We start from the raw sequence: 26,256 nt of genomic DNA, 5'->3' as shown, positions 1-26,256 counted from the left end.
TTCTCCATCGCTGGAGGTTTTCAAAAATAGATGACAACCATTTGACTGGGATGTATGATGTATGATTTCTTTCTCTACTTTTTTAAAGCACAAAAAAGCAACAACTTGTCAAATTACCAGTCTTTATTTATACATACACACACACACGCACACACACACACACACACACACACACACACACCAATTATTTGTGCCTCCCTGATCCAATTCACTACATCAAAGTGGTTTTCATTTTGATCCATGAACCTGTTGCAATTGAATGAGTCAACCAAAGCTTTGCAGTTTGGCACAGACCTCATAATTCTCATAAATTGTTCTAATAAATCCTGCCTTTCCAATTTTTTTAAGGCTTTGTGGACTTAACACTCCATGATCAAGTTCATCTACTAGAATGTGCCTGGTTAGAGATATTGATGATTGGCCTAGTGTGGAGATCTGTGGAGCATCCAGGAAAGCTGCTGTTTGCCCCCAACTTATTGCTGGACAGGTTAGTCTACAATTTGGTAATGATATTCCTGCTGTTGTTGTAAATGCCATGCTATGCAATATAATTGCAACGATTTTGACCTTCTATCCATTTTGCTACTGGTGAGATCCTATAGCAAAAGGAAAGAAGGGTTACTTAATAAAAACTCCTGCTAAAATATGCAAGCCTCTTAAACTCCTTTGTAATAACTTTTTTTTTTGAACAGTGAACCACTTCTTACGTTTATGTTTTTGTTTTGTTGCTGTCTTTTTAAATTCACTTTCTTATGAACTGATACTTTCTTATTTTATGCACCACCTAGTATATTTTATATAGGATAATTGTATAATGTGTCTATTTTGAGTCTATGCATTGTATCTTTATTTTTATGTAGTGTCTTTCTGAGGAAGCTGTAAACTGCCCATAGCATATTGGAATGGGCAGACATAATATTTAAATAATTAGGATTAGTTTGCCTATTATGTATTCTCATAGCTTTGACCTATTATTTTGATTATTAGTGCCAGAAAAGGCAGTTATCAACTATACTCTGATTGGTTTTGTACATTTCCCCCTCTTTATCAGGTGACTTTTGAAAAACCTTTGATATTCTAATATTTTATAATGGCTGTTGGCCATAATAAAGTTGAAATTTCAAGATAGATAGGTAGGTAGGTAGGTAGGTAGGTAGGTAGGTAGGTAGGTAGGTAGGTAGGTAGATAGATAGATAGATAGATAGATAGATAGATAGATAGATAGATAGATAGATAGATAGATAGATATATCTGGGGAGGTATTATTTTCGGGGTGTGTGCATGTGTGTGTGTGTGTGTGTGCGTGCGTGCATGTTTTCCCCAAAATAAGACCTCCTGGGATAATAAGCCCAATCGGACTTTTGAGCGCATGTGCTAAAATAAGCCGTCCCCTGAAAATAAGCCCTCCTCGAAAATATTGCAACACAGCAGCAGCCATGGGGTGACCCCGCTCGCCACCTCCTGCACCTCAAAAATAATAAGACCTCCCTGAAAATAAGGCCAAGTAGGGTATACATAGGAACACGGTATACTGTAGGAAACTAATGCTGATGGGGGGAATTAGCCAATCCTTTGTCTCAACCACTCTCTGCACTTCAGTGGTTAAGTCTTTCAAGACAGTTTACAACCAATATTAAAAGATACAACTTTTGAGTTTATATGGTATAAAGCAATTTGATAGCTAAGGAATTCAATATGATTCATACAACATAATACTAATAAACATCTTGTGATTTAAAACTATAAAAATTCCAATTAAAATAATCAAGAAAATGTGGTTCCCAAGTCTTAAAGACTAATATTGTTTAAAATGCTATTTACAAGAAGATACCACTGCAGAGATCAAAAGCGGCTAAGAAGGTTTAAACCCCAGAGAAAATTTCTTCTTGGTATGTGGTATACAATTCTGAGCAAAGATAGGATTTTTGATTTGGAATTGCAGCGATACATTATTTGTTACCTATTTTAAAGCCATTTCTCTGTCTTGCTAGTACTTGAAGGTTTACAAACAAGGAAAAAAAATGTCTCCCATGCTTTTTTCTCTTTTGACAATATCCTTTTTCCCATTATTCCAAGTGATCTAAATTATGAGTCAGGAGCCATTATTCTATTCTGAATTTTTTGGGGGAAAAGTTCCAACTCAGAAATGATTGTAAAAATTACTGCCTAATAGTCTTAATTTTCTCCATCCAGCATATTATGTAAAACATAACATGATGGATTTATATGAAAATATAAATGGTTTTATGTGGATATCTAAAAGGAAAGTAAAAAGGGTCATCCATCTGTCTGTCAGCTGTCTTGTTATGAAAATAGGAGATTTGTTCTTGAACTTCACTTGGCAATATTTGACATGTTGAAAACACTGCCTGCTCTATCCCAGCAGGCTTGGTGAAAAGAATTCTCCACCTAAGAACAATCATTTGCAAGGATATTTGTGTTAGAAAAGTTACAGCATAAACTGTTTATCGCACTGAGATTTCTTTCCTCTGTGAGACCTGCTGAGCCTTTATTTCATGTATGCATTTATTTATAAAATTTATACACCGCTAATCATACCTCAAAGTAACTTTTTTGAATGTGCTTCCCCCTATCCCTGTCTTTATCTTTAAGAAAACTAGGAACAATCATGTCAAAGACCTTTTCTCAAATTACATCTTTGCTTTAGTCTCAAATTTCTTTTATCTGATCATTATCTTGATTGCGACTCTTCCTCCTGTTCCTAAGGGCAATTTCTTCTGCCCATTACAACTGCCATGATGTATATGGGTAAGAGTTCACTTCCCATGAAGGGCAAGACAACAACCATATTGTGTGGATTCAAAGGAATGTAATTTTGTGTGAAAGAGCCTCTACAATCAGTTCTTCCTCAGAATTACCCCTTGATAAGATAGTCATTCACATGACACGCCAGGAATACTCAAATGTCTTTGATAATTACTATGAAATATTATCTGATAACTTCTAATGTAGGCTGTGGCTTGTGAGAAATTAAGCCATAACCAAGGCTTGTAACCAAGATTGGCACTATAGATTTAATTTTAATGGAACCTAAATTAGCGGAGAACAGAATGAATAGAAAAAACTTTTGATTTGCAATATCTAGGTCAATGTCTGAAGCAGATTTCTGGAGCAGCAAATTAATTGAAATCAGTGCAACTTACTTTGTTCAAATAGAGTTATGATTGCGTTGTTACTTAGCCAACAATATTTCATCCTTCTGCTTTTGGATCACTACCTGATAATGGACTGAAATATATTCCTGGAATAATATTGTCTACTAGTGAAAAAGTAGTTATATGAAAGACAGTATGGCAGGAGAGAGAACATAAATATTTATTTTTTCAAGAAAAATTAAACCTTGCCTAACTTTCCATTGAGACATTTTTCCCTGTGCGTATTGGCATTGAAAACAGGGTACAAAGCTTTTTTTTTTAAATGAAGACTAGGTTCATATTCAGACTGCAGTTCTTAAGCACACTAAACAAGAAGTAAGCAATATCGATTACAGGGATGCTTATTTTTGAGTAAATATATCATTATTATAGTGAGTGTTATATTCTATTGTGAAGAAAAATATTGATTTTAAAAAACCCAAGGCTATTAATTTTCCATTTGCCCAAACTCTGACCAGTGATACCAATTCTTTAGGAATCAATGTATAATAAGTCCACTTCCTAACTTGACTATGTTCTAAGTTGCTATTTAAGATTTTGAGGCAATTTTTTAAAGGTCTAGTTATAAAACACCACTCAGTAAAAGCAAAATAGAGTGGTAATTGATGAGAACAACATGAGAAACACTTGCCAAAAGGCAGTATTTTTAAAATGTTGTGGATATATTGTGATGGACCACCCATCTCTTGTCATCAAATGCCACATGTCTGTCTCATTTCTAAAGGAAATATTTTTGTCAGCAATAACCAGGCTTAGCCTCTAAAGATGGAATAGTAATTTACTGTCTATGGAAAGAAAAACTGGACTGTTTTGACTAATGCCTCCATTCTACATTTTTTAAATTCTCAGATAAAATAAATTATCAATCCAACCTGCTACTTCTCTCTCGGCAATTTTTGTTTTCTTTCATGCTTTAGTATAGTTGAACCTATTCCATACCTTGCATGAAACCCTTAATTTGTGCCAAAAGTTGCTATATATTTAACTGAAAGCTTGCTACCCTGATTTAAAACAGAGAAATTGCAGTGATTCATCCCATTAACATATATTATCCTTTCCCACCCTGGTGCCTTCTGGATGTGTGGGGATTAGTGTTCCTAGAATTCCCAGCCAATCAGAATATTGGCCAGGATGGCTGAGAAATCTGGCAATTGTAATCTCAGCACATCTGGAATGTACCAGCTAGCATGTCTGTTCAAGACTACTCCAAGAAAATCTTTACAGCAACACCATGTTAAGTCATGAAGAAAACTGAAGGCTTCATAATGCTGTGTTGTTCATCAGTAATAATCTCCCACCTACCATTTCCCATCTACTCAGGTGCTTTGATTTGTTCCCATGTCAATGATCCTGCACTCATAGCAAAGCACTTCAGTGCTACGTAATCCTTATCCCACAGACTTTTATTGAGATTCATGGAATTGAGAGTTAATTAGTCCAACTTCCTGGCCAGTGCAAGATCCACCAACAGAGCATCTCTGACAGATGATCATCCAGCTTCTGTTTGAAATCCTCCAGGGAAGGAGAATTTACCGCCTCAAGTGACAGTCTGGTGTGCCAGGTGACAACTCATACAATCTGGATGCCCTCCCACCCCCCTATTGGACCTGAACCAACTTTGTTGTAGTTTAAGCCACTGTATCTAGGACGATAGAGAAGTTCCCTCTTCTATGTGACAACTCTTCAGCTGCTCTCATGTCATCCATCAGTTAGCTCTTCTGTCAGTTAAACATATATTGTATTTAAAAAAATCTTTTTACCATTCCTGATAGGGTAAGATAACAAGGCCTTTATTATTTTCATAGCCCTCCTCTGAACTGGATGCAGCAAGTGGGATCTGACTAGGAAAGAGTAGGGTTGGTGGAACAATTCCTTCCCCAAGGCCCCGATTCTGTGCTCTTGGTAATGTTATTCAAAATAGCAATGGTCTTCTTAGCAGCTGCATCATACTGCTGGCTTATATTGAATTTGCTAATCAAAATACCCAGATCTCTTTCACATGCACTATTGCAAAGCCCCCACCCCAACCTATACTTAGGGTTTTAGTTGTTCATATCTAGAAGGCAGAATTTTATAGGTATATTTTTAAATGCCAGTGATTAAGCCAATCTAGATTTGAATCTTCTTTTTTTCTTCCAAGATATTAGCCACTGCAACCTGTCATCTGCAAACCTGATAAAAGTCCCAGGAATTCTTTTACCTAAACCATTGATAACATATTCATCTGTTATTTTTGAGCTTTTTAAGTTTGTAAGATATCTGACTGACCCTAACTCAAGTTTTTCTAACATAATGCCAAATTATGGCAATATGGTATGCTAATAAACTGTTGATTACATAGACTAATGACATTATACTAAAATGTTTCCCCTAGAACATTTAGATTTTTATGAAGACTGATTCATTTTTAAATCCATATATATCAGTGGTGGGATTCAAATAATTTAGCAATAATTTAGCTGCCCTAATGACCAGCTGGGTAGACATGGCTCGGTGGTCATGTGACTGGGTGGGCGTGGCCAACTCAACGTCACTCAGGTCGATGGGCACTTCACCTTAGCTGTTACAATGTAATAAAGTTAACTGGAGAGGCAGTTTCTGTAAATAGGGCAATAAAGCTTAGGTTAGAAACAACATCAGGATGTTTCCTTCTTTCTTCCTTACAGGATTAGCCCTGTAAAGTGTGTGTGTGTGGGGGGGGGAAATAAGATTTTTTCCAACAACCTGTTCTCCAAACTATTTAGAAAGTTAACAACCAGTTCTCCCGAATAGGTGCAAACTGGCGGAACCACCACTGTATATATTTTCATAAAAGCTAATTTATCATGGTCAAATCAAAAGACTTAGGATTTTCTACATAAGAATGGAAGGAGAATGCACCTGTAGCTGCCAACAATTCCACTAGATTTAGGCAAAAGCTTAGATAATTAGAAAGGTACATAAGTGATTTTATAACTGCTCTGTTATTATATTTATCTGCCCAACCAGTGGGTAGTTGGATTAGAGGCTTGGATAAATTGATCTACTATTAACACAGTATTTGAGGACACCAAATACAAAACATCTCATATTATTTCGCATCAGTTTCTTGGTGCTGTAAATCTACTCCATTATGCTGCCTGTATAAAAAGAGACTCTCAAGTTTATATCCACCTATGCATTACATACATACCCACAGGCCAAGTGAGTCATTTATAGAACTGCATGCAACTTCAGCATGCATTTGTATCCTTCTTCCACTTTAAAACCATGCTTCTGAAGTTTGTTGATAAGATGGTCCCTTTGAGAGGAGGATATTCAAACTGTTCTGAGGAAGTTTGAAAACTTTAAAGTAGGAATGGGAGATGCTGCTTTAAAATATCAACCTTGACCCTAATTCCAACTCTAAAATACCTCCAGTTCTATGGTAAAAGAACACCATATTGCTAATTTAATTTCTTAATGTAAGAAGAGAATAAATATCTCCCATTTACCAACAGCTTATTAGGAAAATAAATGCAGTGTGGGAAGAGAGATTTTATTTGAAGCATTTAATTTGGGATGAGCTGTTCATATGAACTGCCAAAGAAATAAAATTAGACTGTACCTGTTCTTGTGGAATGAAAACCACTGCCCTATGTCAAGTCATTGTAGATCACTTTCTACAAAGTCTCATGCTTCCTCTCCCTGCTCCTTCTTTATTCTCTGAGATAATATTTGCTATTCCAATTGTGGCCGGAATGTGGAAATTGCTACTGTCACTAATGGATTTGGAACTTGGAATTGCTTTTGCTAAAACCCCTTTTGCAGAAAGAGGTGGGCAAGTCTACTGTTTTTATCTCCAGGATTTTTTTAAAAATTGTTTTTGAAAACAATTAGCATTACTTAAACATTTTTATTTAAATTGTATTTGCCAGTCTTATAGCAAACGTTTTGAGATAATGCAAATACCTCCAAGAGGAGAACATCATTATCCTGATGGGTGGCCTCACTGAACCCAATTTCAAGTAGCTTTCACATAGGCCAAAAAGCTACATGCTTGTCCACAATATATTTGAAAACCCAGTGAAGTCAATCTTTTCTTTTGCAGAATTTGATACCTTGAATTTCATGGTAGTCTGGCTTCCCAGCTGATGAGAGGTCTTGCCACTTAGTTCCTGAAATGAAAGCATCCATTACTCTCTTCATTTTGGGACCCGAATCACAGGGGACCCACCCACTCCACTGGAAAAGTAATTGTTCTTTTGCAAATGGCTGATCGCCTTCTGAAAAGTAAAGGAAATAGAATGAATCATTGTCAATTTCACACATGAAATCGACACGTCTAGGCTTGCTTGCATTTAGGAAGAGTTGCAAAAGTCTGAAAGCAGTGAAAGCCACCCATCCTAAATTAACCCAATCTCCCATCCTAACGGCAACAAACAGCTGGGAGTGGTGGCAGTATAATAAAAACCATCTTGTTGCAAAATTGCTGACGTGCATCTTTTTATCATCCTTTCAGGGGATAGGCAAGGCAGAGCACTGACTCAATGCAGGGGTTCCCCCCACCCCACCACCACATTCTTCTGTCAACCAATTGAAGGAATTATGTTGTTCTTTGTTCTTGAGCATTCAAGTTGGCAAAAGTGAATCTATTCAGGGATCAGAGTCACACTGTTTTTGAGAGAGTTAGGCAGTGAAAAACCCTAACCCAATTCCCTGGTTACTGGATCACACGGACACAGCCCAATTTCTGCCCTTTGGATGATATTTTGCATAATTTATTTATCATTTACCAGAATAAGGTCTAGTTGGAAGACTCAATAGAAACGTTACCACTCCCTGAAGCAGCAGAAACACCTTACAAAGGCATTGATTTACTTTAAAGATTGTTTTCAGTCTTTAAAAAATGTACTTTTTTCAGGAACATTAAGATATTGGCTGACTACTTACTTGAATATTTGCTCAGAAGTCTAAGTCATAAATAATTGCTGTTAATCATCCCCTTTTTTGGAAAGAAACTATTTGTAAAACTTCTCTAACCACACACTTAAAATATGTCCATTTACTTTTGTATAAGAAAATGCATTCATTCACTTGGATGAAATGTCTGCCTCTGACTGTATGATGTGATTTACTATCTCACAGTAGGTATTGTGTTGGGACTTCACCAACAGAAATTTTTGAACCAAGATTTGAAAGCTATGCAAAAGAGGAAAGCTAAGTAATATAGGACATTTGGCTGAAACTTTTTCTAAGCTATCTTCTATCTATAGCAATCTATAGGAACATTTTTAAAAAAATGCATTTTTGAGAATTAAAATCATGTGGCTTTATCATAGCTACATGGTCAGGATTAATGTTGAAAGCCTTTGCAATAACTGCATATTTCCAGCCTTGTTGTGTTGTTGAAAGCCTTTGCAATGACTGTAAATTTCCAGCCTTGTCGTATAGACAGGATAGTTGGAGGAAAAAGTATTTGATAGCTTCTACAACAGTAAGCTATTTGTGTGTAGAATAGGAAGAGTAAGTAAAAAGTCAAAAATTAAATTGGCATTATTTGTATAGTTGTTATTCAATGACTGGAATTTTGAAATAAAAATAGAATATTCTCAAATATATGTATTTGGATTAGAGTTTTGGAATCAAGGGAATTTTAAAATGGATGGTTGCATTTATGAATTGCTTGCTTGTATACACCATTCCATTATTTTCTGCAATCTAGTATTTACCTTACCCAACATTTGTATCTAAATTCAAATGTTAGCATGGGAATGGTTATGAATGAGCTGGGCTGACTGAGGAATTCTGGTAGTTGAAGTCCACAAGTCTTAAAGTTGTCAAGTTTGGAGACTCCTGACTTGGACAAATGGCACATGACTGTTTCAGCTCTCTTTGTTGAACACTCATGCACACACATAGCACTTAAGAGTCTTATTTGTTGTTACAGGAATCAAGGAAAATGCGTTGAAGGCATGGTAGAAATATTTGACATGCTGCTGGCCACTTCTTCTCGTTTTCGAATGATGAATGTCCAGGGGGAAGAATTTGTATGCCTTAAATCTATCATCCTACTCAATTCTGGTAAGTAAGATATGTGTCTTTAAAGTTACAACTTAACCTAATGGATGACTTATTCCAGGAGAAGGATGGAAGAATGTAATTATGTTTTTCTTGGATATCTCAGTGGCTTCAGATAGCACCAACCATTATATCCTTCCTAGCATTATTAGGTGGCATCATATTATAGGTAAAGTTTCCCTTGCACATATGTGCTAGTTATTCCTGACTTTAGGGGGGAATGCTCATCTCCGTTCAAAGCCGAAGAGCCAGCGCTGTCCGAAGACGTCTCCGTGAACATGTGGACGCATGACTAAACGCCGAAGGCACATGAAATGCTGTTACCTTCCCACCAAAGGTGGTTCCTATTTTTCTACTTGCATTTTTACATGCTTTCAAACTGCTAGGTTGGCAGAAGCTGGGATAAAGTAATGGGAGCTCCCTCTGTTGCATGGTGCTAGGGATTCAAACTGCCAACCATTCTGATTGACAGACTCAGTGTCTTAGCCACTGAGCCACCGTGTCCCTTTTGCACCATATTATAGGCCATTTTTATTTGGAAGATTGATTCCAGAAGACAGTTCTGTGAAGGTTAGTCCTTTGATCCCTGGCATTGTGTTGTGGACTTGTCAAGTTTCTGTTCTATTTCTCTGTCCTTTTATCATTGATATGATATATAAATAACCCTCAACTTAGAACCACAGCTGAGCACAAAATTTCTGTTGCTAAGTAAGATACTTTTTTAGTGAATGTTGTCCTTTTGCGACCTTTATTGCTACAGTTCTTAAGTAAATCACTGAAGTTGTTAGGTTAGTAACAAGGCTGTTAAGTTAATGTGGCTTCCCCATTGACTTTGTTTGTCAGGGGGCCACAAAAGGTGATCACATGAGTCTGGGATGCCACAACCATCATAAATACGAGCCAGTTGCAAACAGCCAAATTTTGATCATGTGACCATGGGATTGGCTGCTACAATGGTCAAAAGTGTGAAAAATGGTCATGAGTCACTTTTTCCACTGCCATTGTGACCCCAAACAGTCACTAAACACTAATCACTAAACAGTCACTATGGTTGTAAGTCAAGGATTATGTGTATATGTCTGAGTAGATTATCTGAGGTGTGAAAGAAAGCAAAGGAATTTCTAAGATATTGGTCTTACTTGTTACTTGCCTTTGACATAGTAGCATGGACAGTGGCTACTGTAGTTCAGGTGTTCAAGAATGGAAAGGTTTGTATTCTCTCCTCTCCCTTGCTGCCACCGATGCCCCATAAAAAACCCCACTCTGTGTACATCTTTGGGCTGTTCTGAACAAAATAGGAAATTCCATAGAGACAACTACAGAAAGAAAATATTTTTCTTCTGTGTAGTTTCTTGTGATGTATGATGAGACACCCAGAAAAATACGGCATACTTTAGTTAATACTCCAAGGAAAGATTGAAGGCAAATGAGATACAGGCAGAAAAAGTACACCATAGCTTAAAAATCTAAGCGACTGGTTTGGACAAAACTTAACAGCACTTTTTTGTGCAGTTGTTGATAAAAATAGGATCACCAACATGATTGCCAATGTCCGATGATGGATATGGAACAAGAAGAAAAAGTAGTTGTAGTAGTAGTTATTTGATTGTTGTTCGTACAGTGACTTGTCTTTACAGCCAAGACAATGTTTTGGAAAACCATCTTGTTCTAGAGCAGTGATGGGCAACCTTTTTGGCGTGGTGTGTCAAAAATCGGCAAAAAATCGAGCATAACTCGCGTTGTGTGTCACTTCGACAAAAACATAATTTTGCGCAATTTATAGTTTAAACTACAAAAATATATAATTGCAATATAATTGTATTTAATAAACCAAAAACAAATTATTTAACATAGCTGCTTAGTAACTTCTTTGTTCATCAGTCGATTTCGTATGTTGCCCTTGATATTATTATCAGTATCACTTACCAACGGTCCTGCTTAGCAACCAAAATGTTGGCTCAGAAACTCTGGCATTGAAGCGTGCAAGTCTTAAAGCTGTCAAGTTACAAGAACCTTGCACCCCTAACCCTTTAGGAAAAAAAAACCAGGGGTCTTCAAACCTGACAGCTTTAAGCCTTGTGGACTTCAACTCTTCAACTAAAAGAGAGACTGATAAATATTAAAAAAAATAAAACCAAAAAGCAGCTACTGCAGTGGCTTAGAATTTTACTCAATTACTGTTGAGCCCATGGAAAGTTCTGCAGCCCCAGGAGCAAAGGAAGGGGGACGGAGAGAGAGAGATTGGCTGTTTGGGGTGCTTGAAACCACCTGGCCCTCCCCAAAGGAAACCCTCATTTGCAGGATGAGCCTCGACTGGCTCTGCCCAGCGGGGTTACCCCAAGCGCCATTGGGCAGCGACGGATGCTTATCCTTTTTCCTTCGGCTGCTTCAGCTGGGACTTCAGACACCCCAAGGGAGGGACTTTATCGGGCCTCCCCCTCACCACCCTTTGAATGAAGGTGTGATATGGCTCCTCAATCCCTGCTCTTTAACCCAGCCAGAATTACAGGAGGGCTGCCCCCGTTCTGCTTTCCGGGGTGGATCTTAGCCGAGGGACACCAAGACCCCAGAATGGGTGGGGGGTGGGGGAAGAGCTTCTTGACGGAGGCCACGATCGACTTTTGGAAGTTGTGTTTTTGTAAAATAAGATTAACCTTTGGATGGATGTGTTTGTTCCGCTCGGCCAGCGGCGTTTTCTCCCACTTAATCCCGGCGGATCCTGATATCTGAGCTGGAAAACTGCAACCCCCCGGAAATGATGACGCCCCGCTGAGTAGCTGGGACTTGCAGAAAAAGGCTGCAGAGAGAGAAGCGTTCGATCCGTAATCCGTCTGTGGGGGGCGCTGGGGACAGGCCGGGCCCCTTCTTCCCACCTCTATCCCCCCCACTCTTGAGGGACAAGCCCTTTCCCCTGTCCCAACGGTGGAATTTGAGGCTACCTCTGCTTTCCCTCTCCCTCCCTCAGTTGTGCAGCAGCGGCAGCGGCAGCTCTCAGCCTGGGCGGCAGCGTCACACAGGCTGTGGAAGGAGGGGGAGGAGGAGGGAACCAAAGAGAGCTTTTACCGAGTCTGCGCCCCACAGCCAGGACCGTCCTGGCGCCTCAAGCCGCGTTTCTTCCTGCAAAGCCCTTCTGGCGTCAAGCGGAACTCTCGGGTTGCCCGAAGGGCTTTGCAGGAAGAAACGCGGCTTGAGGCGCAAGGACGATCCTGGCTGTGGGGCGCAGACCCGGTAAAAGCCTCTCTTTGGTTGGTTCCCTCCTCCTCCTCCTCCTCCTCCTCCTCCTCCTCCTTCCACAGCCTGCGTGACGCTGCCGCCCAGGCTGAGAGCTGCCACTGAAACAAGTTTGGGGAGCATGTGCGTGTCACCCGAAATGGCTACGCGTGTCAGCACTGACACGCGTGTCATAGGTTCGCCATCACTGTTCTAGAGTAACAATACTCAAAAATATGTTTTGTATAGTGCATCATTGGGGCAACATGGTAGCTAGCAATTAAGACACTGGGCTTGTCAGCTGGAAAGCCAGCAGCCCAAGTTTGAGATCTGAGCACCACATGACGGGGTGGACTCCTGTCCCAGCCTCAGCTCCTGCCAACCTAGCAGTTCAAAAGCATGCAAATGCAAGTAGATAAATAGGTACCACTTTGGTGGGAAGGTAACAGTATTCTATGCTGTCATGCTGGCCACATGACCGCAGTAATATCTTTGGACAGCTCGATAGCCTTGAAATGGAAAATGAGCATCATTCCCTATAGTTGGCAACGACTAGTGGAGTAAAATCCACAGGACTCCCATAGTGCATTCTTACCTCCAAGGACATCTTATTAGTATAGTAACTGGCCCTTATTGTTTACAACTAAAACTTCGATGTTAGGTGGTTACGGGGTAGCATATTATTCATTTTTGTTGAGTGTTGTTTTATTCTCATTAACCTACTCTCTGTGGACTGAAGCTGCTGTAGTCAAAGCAACCAACAACACAAGTTATTGTGGCATCAGCATTCTGAACAGATTATGCACAAAGTGCTTCTGTTTTCGCAGAAAGCAAAACAAAACCACCATTAATATATACAAAATAGGAAAACAACACTAATGTTAAATAAGAACAAGATACAACACTGAGAAGCATACTTTGTTTTAGAAACTGCTTGAAGAGGAAGATTTGTTAGAAGACAAGATAGCATTCACAGCAGTTAGTGTGATTAAGAAAATCAAGAGCAAGAGGAAGAAAATGAACTTTGAATGACTATCTCGGACTAAGGCAATCAAAAGCAACATAGTACCACTGCAGTTAAATTACCTTAGAGCCAAGCTACACATTATATTATTGATATAAACTCATAAAGAAAAAGCAGGATTAAATCCCACATACAATTAACATGTATAATGCATAATATATTTCCTTTCTCCCGAGGAACAATCCCAAAGTGAACAGAGGTTATTTCCAATTAAAATGAATTACCCTTAAAAGCAATTTATAATTTTTATAAATATAGTACAGCCTACTAAAATAATTTGGTTAGAATCATAAATTATTGTGTCTTAAATGTCCATAACACAATCCCCCACAGTTCTAAGTGAAAAAAATCTCTACAGATCTATACAACGGATATCAATTCACCACCTATGTATTTTAACTTGTCCAGTCCTGTCCAACTAAAAATTGGGGGAAGAGAGAGGGAAGAGATCTGGCAAACATGCTGATAGGGTACATATTAAAATGGGTTAAATGTGGTGGATCCCAAACTATATGACAGGTATTTACACATATCCTCTGCAATTCAAGACACCACAAGTGAAATTTCTCCAAGTATTAAGACAACAATTTGCTTCTTAATATAATGTCATTTCAGTAACAAACAGGATGTTGATTACTATGCATAAATACTAGCCATTTAATTACATAATGTTATCTTTTTCATAAAAATACAACATATTTATTAAATGTATTTGCTGCCCATCTCATTGACTCTGCAACATAACACTGGACTCTTCTGACTGTCATAGCTTGTAGCCAGGGGTGAAATCAACTTACCTTCGCTACCAATTCAAAAATGTGAGCGCATACATGCAGGACCTTCTGCACATGCGCAGAGCGTGAAAAATGGGATGTGATGATGTCCGGGTGGGTGGGCAGTGTAGAAGATCGAAGGATAGGTGAGGCGGCTGAGGTGAGTTGAATAGCAATGTATTATAAATGCAACAAATAACTATGTACAGATAGAATTCAGCACCTCGCCCTGCTTGACAGCTACAGGAGTGCTTCTGGCAGCCCGCGCTCAGCCAGCCGCGTCTTAGCCAATCAGGCACAGCTAGGCTGTTGCCGGCTGTCAGTCGTAAGTCGAGGACTTGCAGCCGGTCGTAAGTCAAGGACTTTAGGACCGGTCGCAAGTCGTGGCCTTAACAGGCAGAGCCTCCCGCTGCCATCGCTACCGGTTCACCCAAACCAGATACAACCGGCTGAATAGCACCACTGCTTATAGCCATAAGCAAGAGTCTTTGCCCAAAATAAATACTTTGATTTTATTTAGGAACCTTATAACTATTGTATTTTGCATTAGATTTAGATCTCTAGTAGGATGTTCTTTGCACTTGATTATCATATGTCCACATAAGTAACTTTCTTTAGAATGGGAATAATTTCCTGAAACTAGGCAATAAGGTCAGAAAATTAAACCAAAGGCCCAAGTTTATGTGTATTTCAAATTGTTTGCTTTAGAGTAAGAGAAATAAAAACATGCATATATTCAGCACATAAACTGATGGCACTAAGAACTTGGCTTCTAGTCTGCTCTCTCCTATATTGTGAAAGAGATGGACTGACTTTTATAGGAATTCTCTGGAGTTGATGCATTTCAGCTTAGTCCAAGCACCCAGCTGCAAAGTCTGAGCTGTACAGCCAGAATACTGATGATCTGATAAAGGGGCCTGTGACAATGTGATTTTCTTAGTGTGAGAGTGATCAGTGTTTATCTTAGGTTCTCTCTTTTTTTTCTCTTACTTTTTTCCCCTCTCTGAATAAAAGTCTTGTTGTTTCAAAAATGACCATCTCTGAGAGAATGCTTTGTTACCATAATGGCCATCATGATGGTCAGAAACTTATGATTAACGTAATCATGATTTATTCACTTTGTTGAGCCATAGGCTGATCATTTTTGATTCAATATGTCAGACTGACATACCAGTAAGTCACATAAGGATGTTATTTCATTTGGAGGATCTCTTTAAAGCCATATGGCAAAATTGTGCCATCTTTGAATTGTAAGCCTCCCCAAGTCATTTATTGAGATGGGCAGCTATGAAAATCAAGCAAACAAATAAATGCATCTTATCACAAAATGTTTTGATCGGTGCTAAACTGCTAAGCTTGCTAATAGTCATACAGTTATTTTCTTCTATTGTATATGCATATGTCAGAATCAGAACTTCAATTCAAATTATATTATTTTTGTATATTTATAAGTGTTAAAGCAATTTTTCAAGTTTGTTGTGATTTGTTTTCATTTATTTAGTTCAGGGGCGGGCTTCAAAATTTTTAGCAAGGGGTCCTCTGCTCGCTTGCTGGGTGGGCCTGGCCATGGTGGGCATGGCCTAGTCAGCCTCCTGCACCACAGCGGGGGGGGGGGATTTTTGCCCTCCTGGGCTCTGGAGACTATCCTCAAGCCTCCAGGAAGGCGAAAACGGCCTCCCCAGGCTGAGGAGGCTCTCTGGAGGCCCCAAATTTCCAATAGGTGCATTTTTCACCTCCCTGAACCTCCGTGCACGATCTGCATTTATCTGCATCCAAAACCACATGGGGACTCCTGGGAGGGGTGGGGTGGGATGAGCAGAGCCAGCCAGGAGTGGGATTTGGGAGTTCTGCGAACTGCACAGAATCTTAGGTAGAGGTTCTCCCAAGCCCCTCTGAACCCCCAGCCGTCTACCCCTGATTTTAGTTCGCTGAGAGTTTGAGAAAATCTTCTCTAAGCTGGTACCCTCCAGATATGTTTGGCTTCAGACTTCCAAAACTTCAAACACTATTGTCCCATCTCATCTGGAAGGTACCAGGTTGAGGAAGGTTGCCTTGAACATTTATTCCTTTCTCCCTATTGAGAAGGATGACTCATTGTCTTTTGTGGGCCTTACTTTAAGGTACATGTATACAAAACTAAGCTTCTTTCTGTAGTACCTTCCTTGTCTAATCTTCTGAAGGTGAACACAGTGTGCTGGTCAACTATTCTGTTTAAAACAAAAAAAAAACCTTTCTAACAGATAAATTGCACTCCGGTAATAATCGGCTTACTAGGTCACTCATTTCTTTTTTGATTGCCAACTATATGTTTTAGCCATAGAAAAAGAATTTAAAATTACTAATTGACAGTCCATTGTGACCCCATCAAAAGCTTATCGTACTTCCTCCAAGGTTCAAATACATGGGTAGTAAGAAAGACTGCCACATTTGAGGCTAAAGCCAGATAGATTGAGAATTATCTATCTAGATCAGATTGTGATCAGCTTGCTAAGGATGATCTTACCTGATTATTTAAATGAATATTTTATATCACCTTATTGTTTTATCATTTTATATGATACATTCATTAGACTAATCAATAAATATGTTATAATATCCTGATAAAGCTAGTCATCCTCTCCTCCCCCTTCCTCTCCTCTTTCCCTTCTCCTCTCCTTTCCTCCCCTCCCTCCCCTCCTCTCCCCTCCCCTCCCCTCCTCTCCTCCCACAGGGATCTACACATTTCTTTCTAGCACCTTGAAATCCCTGGAGGAAAAAGAGCATATCCATCATGTTCTGGATAAAATTACCGATACTTTGATGCATTTAATGGCCAAATCCGGCCTTTCCCAGCAGCAGCAACATAGGCGCTTGGCTCAGCTTCTCCTCATCCTTTCCCACATCAGGCACATGAGGTGAGTGGTTACCCATCGGGCTTTAGTACAGGGCTGCTTGGTGCTGTCTTCTGTGTAAAAGAGACCCCTTCTTGAAATGTGCTATCATGGTTAAACTTAAGGGAATGATAAGAGTCATAGGAAAATTGACAGTTCACAGTAAAGTTTGCCAATATTTTAAATCCCTTGAGAGCTGCTAGAATGCTGGAAATCATTTAAACTTCAGCATCCATTTGTGCTACAAATGGTGAAGGGAGATGGGTCAGATAATGTTCTCAGGATTTATTTGGGTTTGACCTCAGTTACTTTGGATAGTGCAATGATAAATGTGCTAATTTTATTATGACAGCCAAATGTACTTCATGTTACACTTCTGTCATTGCATTCTTTTGTTTGTTGTTTCTTTTCAATTTTCCATTCATTTTAGATCCACCCATTATACAGTGCCCAAGTATTTTCAAATGCACTGTAAAGGTCAAATGGGATTAGTTAATTCTGTGCTTAAAAAGCGCTATAGTACCATTGTTCCTAAAATGGGGTACTAATCTGAGGTTTGCAGGCAACTCCTTTGGAAGCCTTCTCTCTGGAGTACTATCTCCCTCCACTGAAATTTGTACAGTTCCCTCCCCAATGAATTCCAGAAACTTTTGAATTCCTGTTATTCTTCCAGGTTTTGGGAAGGGTGTGGGTTGAGCCCATGTTGGGTGTTTTATTTTATATTTTTCCCCCAGATATGCATGATTCTTTCTTTTTCTTTAAACTGTAAGCCACCCAGAGTAATCTGGAATTGGGTGGACCCTAAATGTAATTAATTAAATGAATAAATTCTCCATAGTCAGCTTGCTGCTTTTCTAGTATAATCCAGAATCTACGTTTTACTGCCCCACTTAGACAGGCTATTCATCAATATATTTGAACATGCTTTGTATCCTTCAAAACAAATCCCCAAGCAATAGGTGAGTCAGACTTGGAATCTCATGGGATAATGGTATTTAATTTTATTTTTATGTAAACCTCTAGCAATAAAGGGATGGAGCACCTCTATAACATGAAGTGCAAGAATGTGGTCCCACTTTACGATTTATTGCTGGAAATGCTGGATGCTCACCGTCTGCATGCTCCTGCAGCTAGGAACACACCACCCAATGAAGAGGAGATTTCAAACCAGCTGGCCATGGCACCTGCTTCAATGCATTCCTTACCACCTTGCTATGTGAACAAACAGGAAGAAGAACCTGTGCAAGAAGCAGTCTGAATTCAGATTACAAACAGCCTACAGGATTCTGAGTGTCCCATCAAAAAACGCCAGGCTTAGATGAACTGGTACCATGTCTAAGCACTCCAATACTCAACAATCACCACTGGTTCCCAAAACAACGATGGTCAACTTCATTAATGGCAGAACATTATAATTTTGGACATAATTGTTTCATTATTTTTTTTTAAAAAAAGTGTGTTTGTGTTAGCAAAACACAAGCTTGAGGATTCCTGCACTCTGTTTGCTGGTATCATATAGAGAAGTTGGATGATCTTTTATTTTTAAATCAATTGGGCAAAAATCCCAGCTGAGTTGAGTAGGTGATGTTTACATGTAACATTTATTGGCTGTTTGGTGGATACAAGAAAAGTGCACCACCCAGATACAGTATAGAAAGCAATGGTGGTTAAGGACTAAGATTCTGTTATACTCCCATTTAAAAAAGAATTAAGAGAAAAGAGAAGAGAAAATATGAATTTAAGATTTCCCCGTTGGGATTCATTCCTTTCAGTGACACCAATACAATATTCAAATAGATTAATCTACCCTCTCAAACTTTGCAGGATGCTCCAGTTTATTTCAGCAAGAAAAGCCCCTCAGTTAACTTGAGAAGATAACTGTGAGATGCTAAAGGGGGATGGCTCAGCCCTACAGAGTTTACCATAATAAGGGTAAGCCCATGGATGGAAAATTAATATTATCATTTTTAAAAACTGGCATAATTCAATTCATTGGCCCTGCTAAATTCACAATGAGGGTCCAAAGGTAACAGATTTCTCCCCCTATCTGTCTCAGGCTGAATTTCTGTGCTGACCATTACAATATCTAATAGACCATAGCCCAATTAAAATATGACATTGTATCAATTAATTGTGAATCACCTAAGGACCTCTGGCTGAAAATATAATTACACCATCTACTTCATACATTAACTGACAGGTCACATATGAACTGTAAAAACCCAACTGATCATGTGAAAAATTATGCCCCTGCTGCCAACCGCCAAGAATGGAATGGTCTGGCCATTCTACTCGCCTGCTTTCCACTGGAGGTAACTTTGTGGGAGAGCTGCACCTGCACATATTTAGGTGGTATCTGAAATTAACTTTCAGAAAATTCCACGTCTATTCAATCCAATCAGCGCTCCACAGTAGGAAAGTCATCTGCCTCCTTGAGCAAGGTCCTGGATTTGCATGTGATGCTCCCTAATATCTGCCAAAGCAATAAAGTCCCAAAGGTGCTTTTACAAGAGGCAACTGGACTTTCTAGGTTTTTCTTTGAAGATGTTTTGCTTCTCAGATGAATCCTTCCATTCCCCACCATCCAGAGAAGAACTGAAAAGCTTCTTGGATGACAAGCGAAATGTCTTCAAAGAAAAACCAGAAAGTCCAGTTGCCTCTTGGAAAAAAAAACACCTTTGGGACAATCATGATCTGGGTGACTGAGAATTTCTATACACAAAACAACAGAACTTTATGTTGAGTCACAACTAGTGGTAAGAGAACAATGAAGAAAGGACAAGAAAGTTTTGCACTGCAGCTGAGGTCACATCCTGTTCTTTGAGTCTGGCCCATATTGACCCTTTCCAAAGCGAAGTGCGCACGTCTAGGCCAGTGCAGGTCAAACTCTACAAATGATTGACAGTAACCACTTTTGTTAAAATGTATTCCCTTCCCAAATATATGCCCAAACGTTGTGAATCTCCACCTGTTTTTACAGTGCTCTTGCCAACACTTCTAGCTTGAGCTTCATTGCTAATGGCCTTGCTTTTTATTAATAGCATAAAGTACCTATTTTCAAAATATAAAAAGAACAAAAATCAATGGTCCTGCTTTGACATTTGATATGAAGTGCCTTGCCAAAAATGGGTACAGCTGTACCCTTTGAAATAAGACAAAATCCCCACACTGTATATATGCTATATATACAATATATTACATGATTCATATTATATTGTAATATATTGCATGATATATTAACAACACAAAGAATTCTTGTAGGGCCATAATCAAAGAAAGCAAATTTTAATCATTTATACCCAGCTGTTAACTGAAAATCTAGGTATTTTTTAACTGGGAGTTTAGCCCCATAGTATGCAATTGGACATACTTCTGAATAGACAAGCATAGGATCAGGCTACAGTAATATAATTCAGTATTTCTATTTTTATAAGGGAAAAAACTTTTGCTCTTTTTCTACTGGTTCCTTAAGGGTTCCTTAAGATTTCTGTGTATTTGTTGCTTTGGTTGCCCCCACCCCCAGCCCCAATTCACTTCTGCTGGTTTGGAGCTTCCATCTAAGACCTAGAAAGAATGATTGGAAGCTTTCCTCCCCATCTGAGTGAATGGTGAACATTTCAAGTACAGGACCTCAATAGGTCCTTTGTACGCCAATTGGTTAGACTTCTGAGTAGATATACGTAACCATAACTCAGTTTCTGCCTATCCTCATACAATGCAAAAGATTAAAATTGGTCTCAGTCTATTTAAGTAATGTACACTACATCTATTTTCCTAACAGAAACCATGATTTTGCCTTGACAGATTAACGGGCAAAATGTCGGAGGGATAGGACTAGGCCCTTAGCACGGGAGTGTGAGATGTTTTTAGCTTTAATGCCAGCATACCTGGGACAGGTCCGGCTTGGTAATTGAAATCGCTTTTTGTTAAATGTCTGAAACTTAAGAAAAATATCTAGTCATTATTGTTAGTTTGCTGGAAGCATTGTATTATCCTTATTGCTATTGTTTGTTGAAAGCACCTTACTGAATGCAGTGTGTGTTTCTGTGCATATAATACACACATGCAAAGCTCACCTATCAGACAACTGAATGTAGCTCTTCTGTATAACCAGTCGACAGGTTAAAATACAACAAAACCACAAGGGGAAAAAAACCCTTTTCAGTTATCTTCTCTCATATGCAATCATGTGTGCCTAAGGCTTAGCGATTGTTAAAAATCATTACTGCATATACAATTTTATATTCCTGAGAGACAAGACAGTTTTCACTTGGTCTAGGAGTAAAAACACACTAAAACCTTGTCCTTCAACAAAGGCCTTTCATGGCAGCTAATTCTGCTTTTTGTTCAATCCAAAGGGCATTGCCTCAAATGAGTTCCTAATAGTAATCAAACATGGCTTTGTAACCCACCTTGTTGGCTGGGAAATTCTGGGAGTTGAAGTCTACAAGTCTTAAAGTTGCTGAAGTTGGACACCTCTGATTTGGAGGCACAAAGGAGAAAGGAGGGAAGTGTAATTTTTTATGTGGGCTTTTATAAGGGCGATTTTTGTGTGTGCAAATCCTTTCTTTACATTTGAGTGTTATTGTGGATTCTAGTTCAGGCCGATTTCTTGCCAACCATCTCCACTGCTCCCAGCCCTCCTCTTTTGGGGTGCTGCAAGATATATTTAGATCCTCTGGTCAAGTTCCACATTACTCGGAACACATCTATAAAAAGATCGATAATTTTTTCCTGGGTGAAGAGACTTAGTTGTTATGAATTGTGCCCTTCAGTGAAATGGCAACAGCCATTCTGCTTTTTCAGCCATATATACATTTGTAATTTTGGGGACTATTGAGAATTCTCCACCATGAAGGAATCTCAGTGAGAGGAAAATGGAGGGAGAACACAAATTTGTATGTGTATTTATTAATTTGTCAAACATGTACAAGATAACAGGTATAAATATAAACATTGATATGAACAAAAGAAATTAATACAAATAAATGGGAACAGTAGGGCAGGGACGGTAGGCACTCTGATGCCTTTATGCTCTTATGCACACCCGCTTTAATTAACAGATGCAATCCCATGGCTGTAGAAAGCACAGGATTCTCTCTGCTCTTTAAGCCCTTGAGATAAGATTGCCCTATGTTTTGTGCAAATAAGGCAGTCCCTCCCATGATTGTCTTCTTAGCCCTCTGGTTAAAAAATATTCACCTTTTGTGATGTTTTGATAGTCAGGAGAAAAATGGACACAGATGAAGTTCCAAAGCAGTTCTGGAAGAAGAGTACAAATATAAGATTACCTGGCAAAAGGAGGGCATGTCCTCCTTTTTGCCTTCAGGTCCTCTGCCTGGCAGGCATAGCCTTAAAAATCAAATATCATTGGCTTTTTGAGTATCTACAAACTATCACTTCCTGAGCAGCTTTTCTCCAGAGTGCAGCACTCCCCTATGAGTGCCAACAGCATGTTAACAAGCGCCACACTGTGATCTTGATTAATACCTTCCTGCTATCTGAAACTGACAAGACCTTAATCAGTTACATGCCTCTAGTACAGTGATGGTGAACCTTTTTGAAACTGAGTGCCCAAACCAGAATGTGCATGCATGTATGCATGCCAGTGTGCTGGAAACCCGAAGACCACCTGGCTGGAGTGCACATGCCTGTTATTTTGGCTGATTTTTTGGCCATTTTCAGGCCGTTTTTGGGGCCATTTTCACACCATTTTTAGCTGTTTTTTGGGCTGTTTTCTGGTGCTCCGGCACCCGTGAAGACTAGCTGGCTGGCGCATAGAAAACCAGAAGATCAGCTGGCGATGGCGCACATGCCCACAGAGAGGGCTCAGCATGCCATCTCTGGCACATGTGCCATAGGTTCGTCATCACAGCTGTAGCACATTCTCCAATTGAAAAACCAGTCTTTCTGATGTTGTAAAAATATTTTCATATACTTGTACATGCAGGCTTAAATTTTTTGACCCCCCCCCCCCGGTCTTTTTTGATGCCATGAAAGTGAAACAATTAGTGTGTCATCCATTCAGCTTTCTCATAACTTTATGCAACAAAGCCTCTGCTTCTCTGTGAAAAAAATTGCAATCATTGTGAGGGTTCATTGTGAGACCCAGTTTCTAAAATCAATCGTGTTGCTGTGATTTCAGAAGGTGGACACCACCAAATTGCCATAACCTTCCTATCCTGAAAATCAGGATGATTGATTCAGCGCCACTGAAAATCAGCTAGACCTTTATCGTATATATCACAGCCTTATGAATCACCCTGATTTTAAATGTGCATTCCTATTTATATCAAACAATGCATCCATCTGGTTTAAAAGGCACCTAAATAAGCATTGCAAAGTATGTCTTCATTCACACAGTGATTCTAAGCCCAAATCTTGCTGGATATTGGTGCTAGTGTTTGCCATATGTTTTAGTGTGAATCTGAGCCTTTGTTTTATACACATGTTCTTAATGCTATTGCTTTTAGCACCTAAGGTAGAAGCCAACTGTTCAGCCAGCGGACGTTTGGATCTCAAACTATATGTTTTGCAGAATCAGTCAAATGAATCAATTGTTCTGCCTTGCAAGCCCGCTCTTCTGAAAGCTCTTTTCAAATGCACTGTGGCTTTGTAACGTGATCCTTCAGATCTGAAGTGAGCACTAGTGAAGATCTGAACTTCATGCAATGCTTTTAAGCTATCAGCCTAACATTGTTGAAGTATAATTATCATATAAACCTTGGAAGTACCAAAAATACTTTTAACGCTCAAAAACCTTTTTCCTGTCATTGGTGCATTCTCTCATTTTAATTCAATTCTGGATGTATTTTGGTCTTGAATGATGTTTTGTAAACAATTGTTGCCTTTTGAGGGACTTTACAATTTTGCACTGTCCTGGAAAGAATTTTTGTAATGAACCTATTTGTTTTGCATTCAAATGTGCCTGAATTTATATGCTGCCATGCTGCCGATCTGTCTTTAGTAGGAATGTCATTCTGCAACGCACCTTTTAAAACAAAGCCGTTTGCTCCTCAATCTTGAAGTGCCCGCTGGATTATGATAAACATTAAGTCAAAAGATGCTAGTTAGAAAATAAACCCAACAGGCTGCTTTATGCCACATTATTGTACTTTTTTTTAAAAATGAAGCTTTGTGCACTACATTACCTTTTTATTGTAAAGTTTTCCCTTTATTATGAGGCTTGTGTGCCATAATGTATTTGTTGAATTATTCTGCTCTTTTGCTAAAGCACATAATAGCATAATTGGTGTATCTGTTTTGTCAGAGTTGCTTTGTTAAATGAAAAAAAAGGTTTAATCCTTTTTTGTTTCTTTTTTTGCACATTTGAAAGAATGTTACAAACAGCTTTTTAAAAAAATCAGCAGGATACCTGATCTGTCAAAATTTTCTCAGCTTTGATGTTGAAATAAAAAAAAGTGAATTACACCATTGGGATATGTCAACTGATTTTTTAAGTTTATCTCAGAAGGGGTTAAACCACGGAATTAATTAACACCTACATTTGCCTCATTTAGCTGTAGTTTGCATTTGTTTCTCTTTGAATCTAAGGTAATGTTATAGAATGCATAATGATGTGAAGAAAAAGAGGAATAACTAAATTTAATTATTAATAAACAATTAAAACAGAATGAAGAAAAATTTCAATGGTTTTGAAATGTAGATAAAAGGGGCAAAATCTGGAAATGTATCCTCTTAAAGCAGATTTGTTAAATATACAATCTTAGGCTGGTTTCTAATCATCCTCTAGTTACTTACATCAAGCCCATGCTGTTCCTTCTTCATCTGTCCCTTACTCCATCAATAATTGCGAAAACAAATTTGTAAGCAAAATTGCAGCACTCCTAAGATTTAGAAGCACAGTACAGGATTGGAGCTGTGTAAGGGTTCAGCAATGTACCAGTGACAAAGTGAGTTTGATCAGAAGCTGACATCTACATTGGATACACTGATGCCATGTTAAAGTGAGGCATATCTTAATTTCAACCATTGTGCATGCCCGGCTTAAAACGTTTGGGTAATATTGAGGAGATCAACATTACTCCTGAAGGGGATATTGATCCCTGATGTTCTGGTATAATTCCAAATCAGATAATTAGGCTCTTTTGCTAAAGCACATAATAACATAATTATCTGTTATCTGTTTTGTTAGAGTTGCATACAATCTTTTCATACAAATAATAAAATACAATGCAATATAGTTTTACTTGGATTATTTCAAAGGGATCAGAAGCGTCCTTCATGGTAGAAAACTGGTTTTTAAGATGGTTTCCCCCTCCCCCCATTAATACTACATCTGGGACAGAAAAAAATGGGAAGAAGAAAACAAGTCCCATTTTAGACTACATATTACTATTAGCGATGCCTTTATTGCTTGTCTTATGGTAACCTACCCATACATGCAACAATATTTTGTTTTCAGATGCTATACCAACATAGTCATTAGTACATTCCAGAACAGTTAATAAAGGAAGGGGCATTTTAGCAGAGCAATTGGGGCAAGGATGTAAGAGAAATTGCCTTAAATTAACTATAATTTATACTGAAGCTATTAAGAAATAAATTTAATATATGCATTAAACAAATTAATTGTGGCCTGGGGGGATATGAATGCATTGCATGTATCTCCTGATTATTGGGATGCAGGCAACTGTATGTTGGCTTGCAGGTAGTCTACAGCAGTGTATTTCAACCACTGTGCCGCGGCACACTAGTGTGCCGTGACATAGTGTGAGGTGTGCCGTGGGAAAAACACCTGCTGGCATTGCGTCCCAGCTGGCGGGCAGAGGCTGAGTCGGCCGGCCGGCCTCTCCCCAGCTACCTCGGCCGCGCCTGGTGGGGGGCGGGGAGGCGGCGCGCTCCAGGCCACCCCGCGCCCCAGCCGCATCCCCGGGGCCGCAGGAGCCGCCAGTTGGGAGGAGCGTCGCGTCTCGTCGCCGGCCGCCTCCGGGATTGCTAAAAATAGCGGCGGGCGGAAGCAGGGAGGGTCTCAGGCTCCGTTGGAGGGCGGCCCCTCTGCGCTGCGCTCGGGGCTGCTCTGGCAGCCGTCGGGCCGCATTGGCCCCTCAGCACTCTTGCCACGCGTGCCCCGCTCCCGCCCACTCCCCCCCGCCAATGCGGGGCCCTGGTCCCAGCGCCCATTGGATTGGGCCCAGGGGCTT

The 26,256-nt window shown here is 39.4% G+C and overlaps 1 protein-coding gene across 3 annotated transcripts in view; it reads left to right on the top strand.

Annotated features, from left to right (window-relative positions):
• ESR1 (estrogen receptor 1) overlaps window positions 1-18,534 on the top strand; it is a 250,814-nt gene extending 232,280 nt beyond the window's left edge. For all 3 annotated transcript variants that reach the window (XM_087718286.1, XM_087718285.1, XM_087718284.1), the window contains 4 exons: window positions 349-487; window positions 9,085-9,218; window positions 16,933-17,116; window positions 18,116-18,534. In XM_087718286.1, the coding sequence (XP_087574412.1) occupies window positions 349-487; window positions 9,085-9,218; window positions 16,933-17,116; window positions 18,116-18,350 (692 nt within the window). In that variant the 3' untranslated portion in view covers window positions 18,351-18,534. The remainder of the gene's footprint in view (window positions 1-348; window positions 488-9,084; window positions 9,219-16,932; window positions 17,117-18,115) is intronic.
• Window positions 18,535-26,256: the final 7,722 nt, after the last annotated feature.

Source organism: Thamnophis sirtalis, unplaced genomic scaffold (assembly GCF_051295495.1).
Source record: "Thamnophis sirtalis isolate CommonGarterSnake01/CBP01778 unplaced genomic scaffold, rThaSir2_p1.2 scaffold_6, whole genome shotgun sequence".
NCBI classification, from domain to species: Eukaryota; Metazoa; Chordata; class Lepidosauria; order Squamata; family Natricidae; genus Thamnophis; species Thamnophis sirtalis.
The sequence above is the reverse complement of the archived record's forward strand: the minus strand, read 5'-3'. Positions and strand labels throughout refer to the sequence as shown.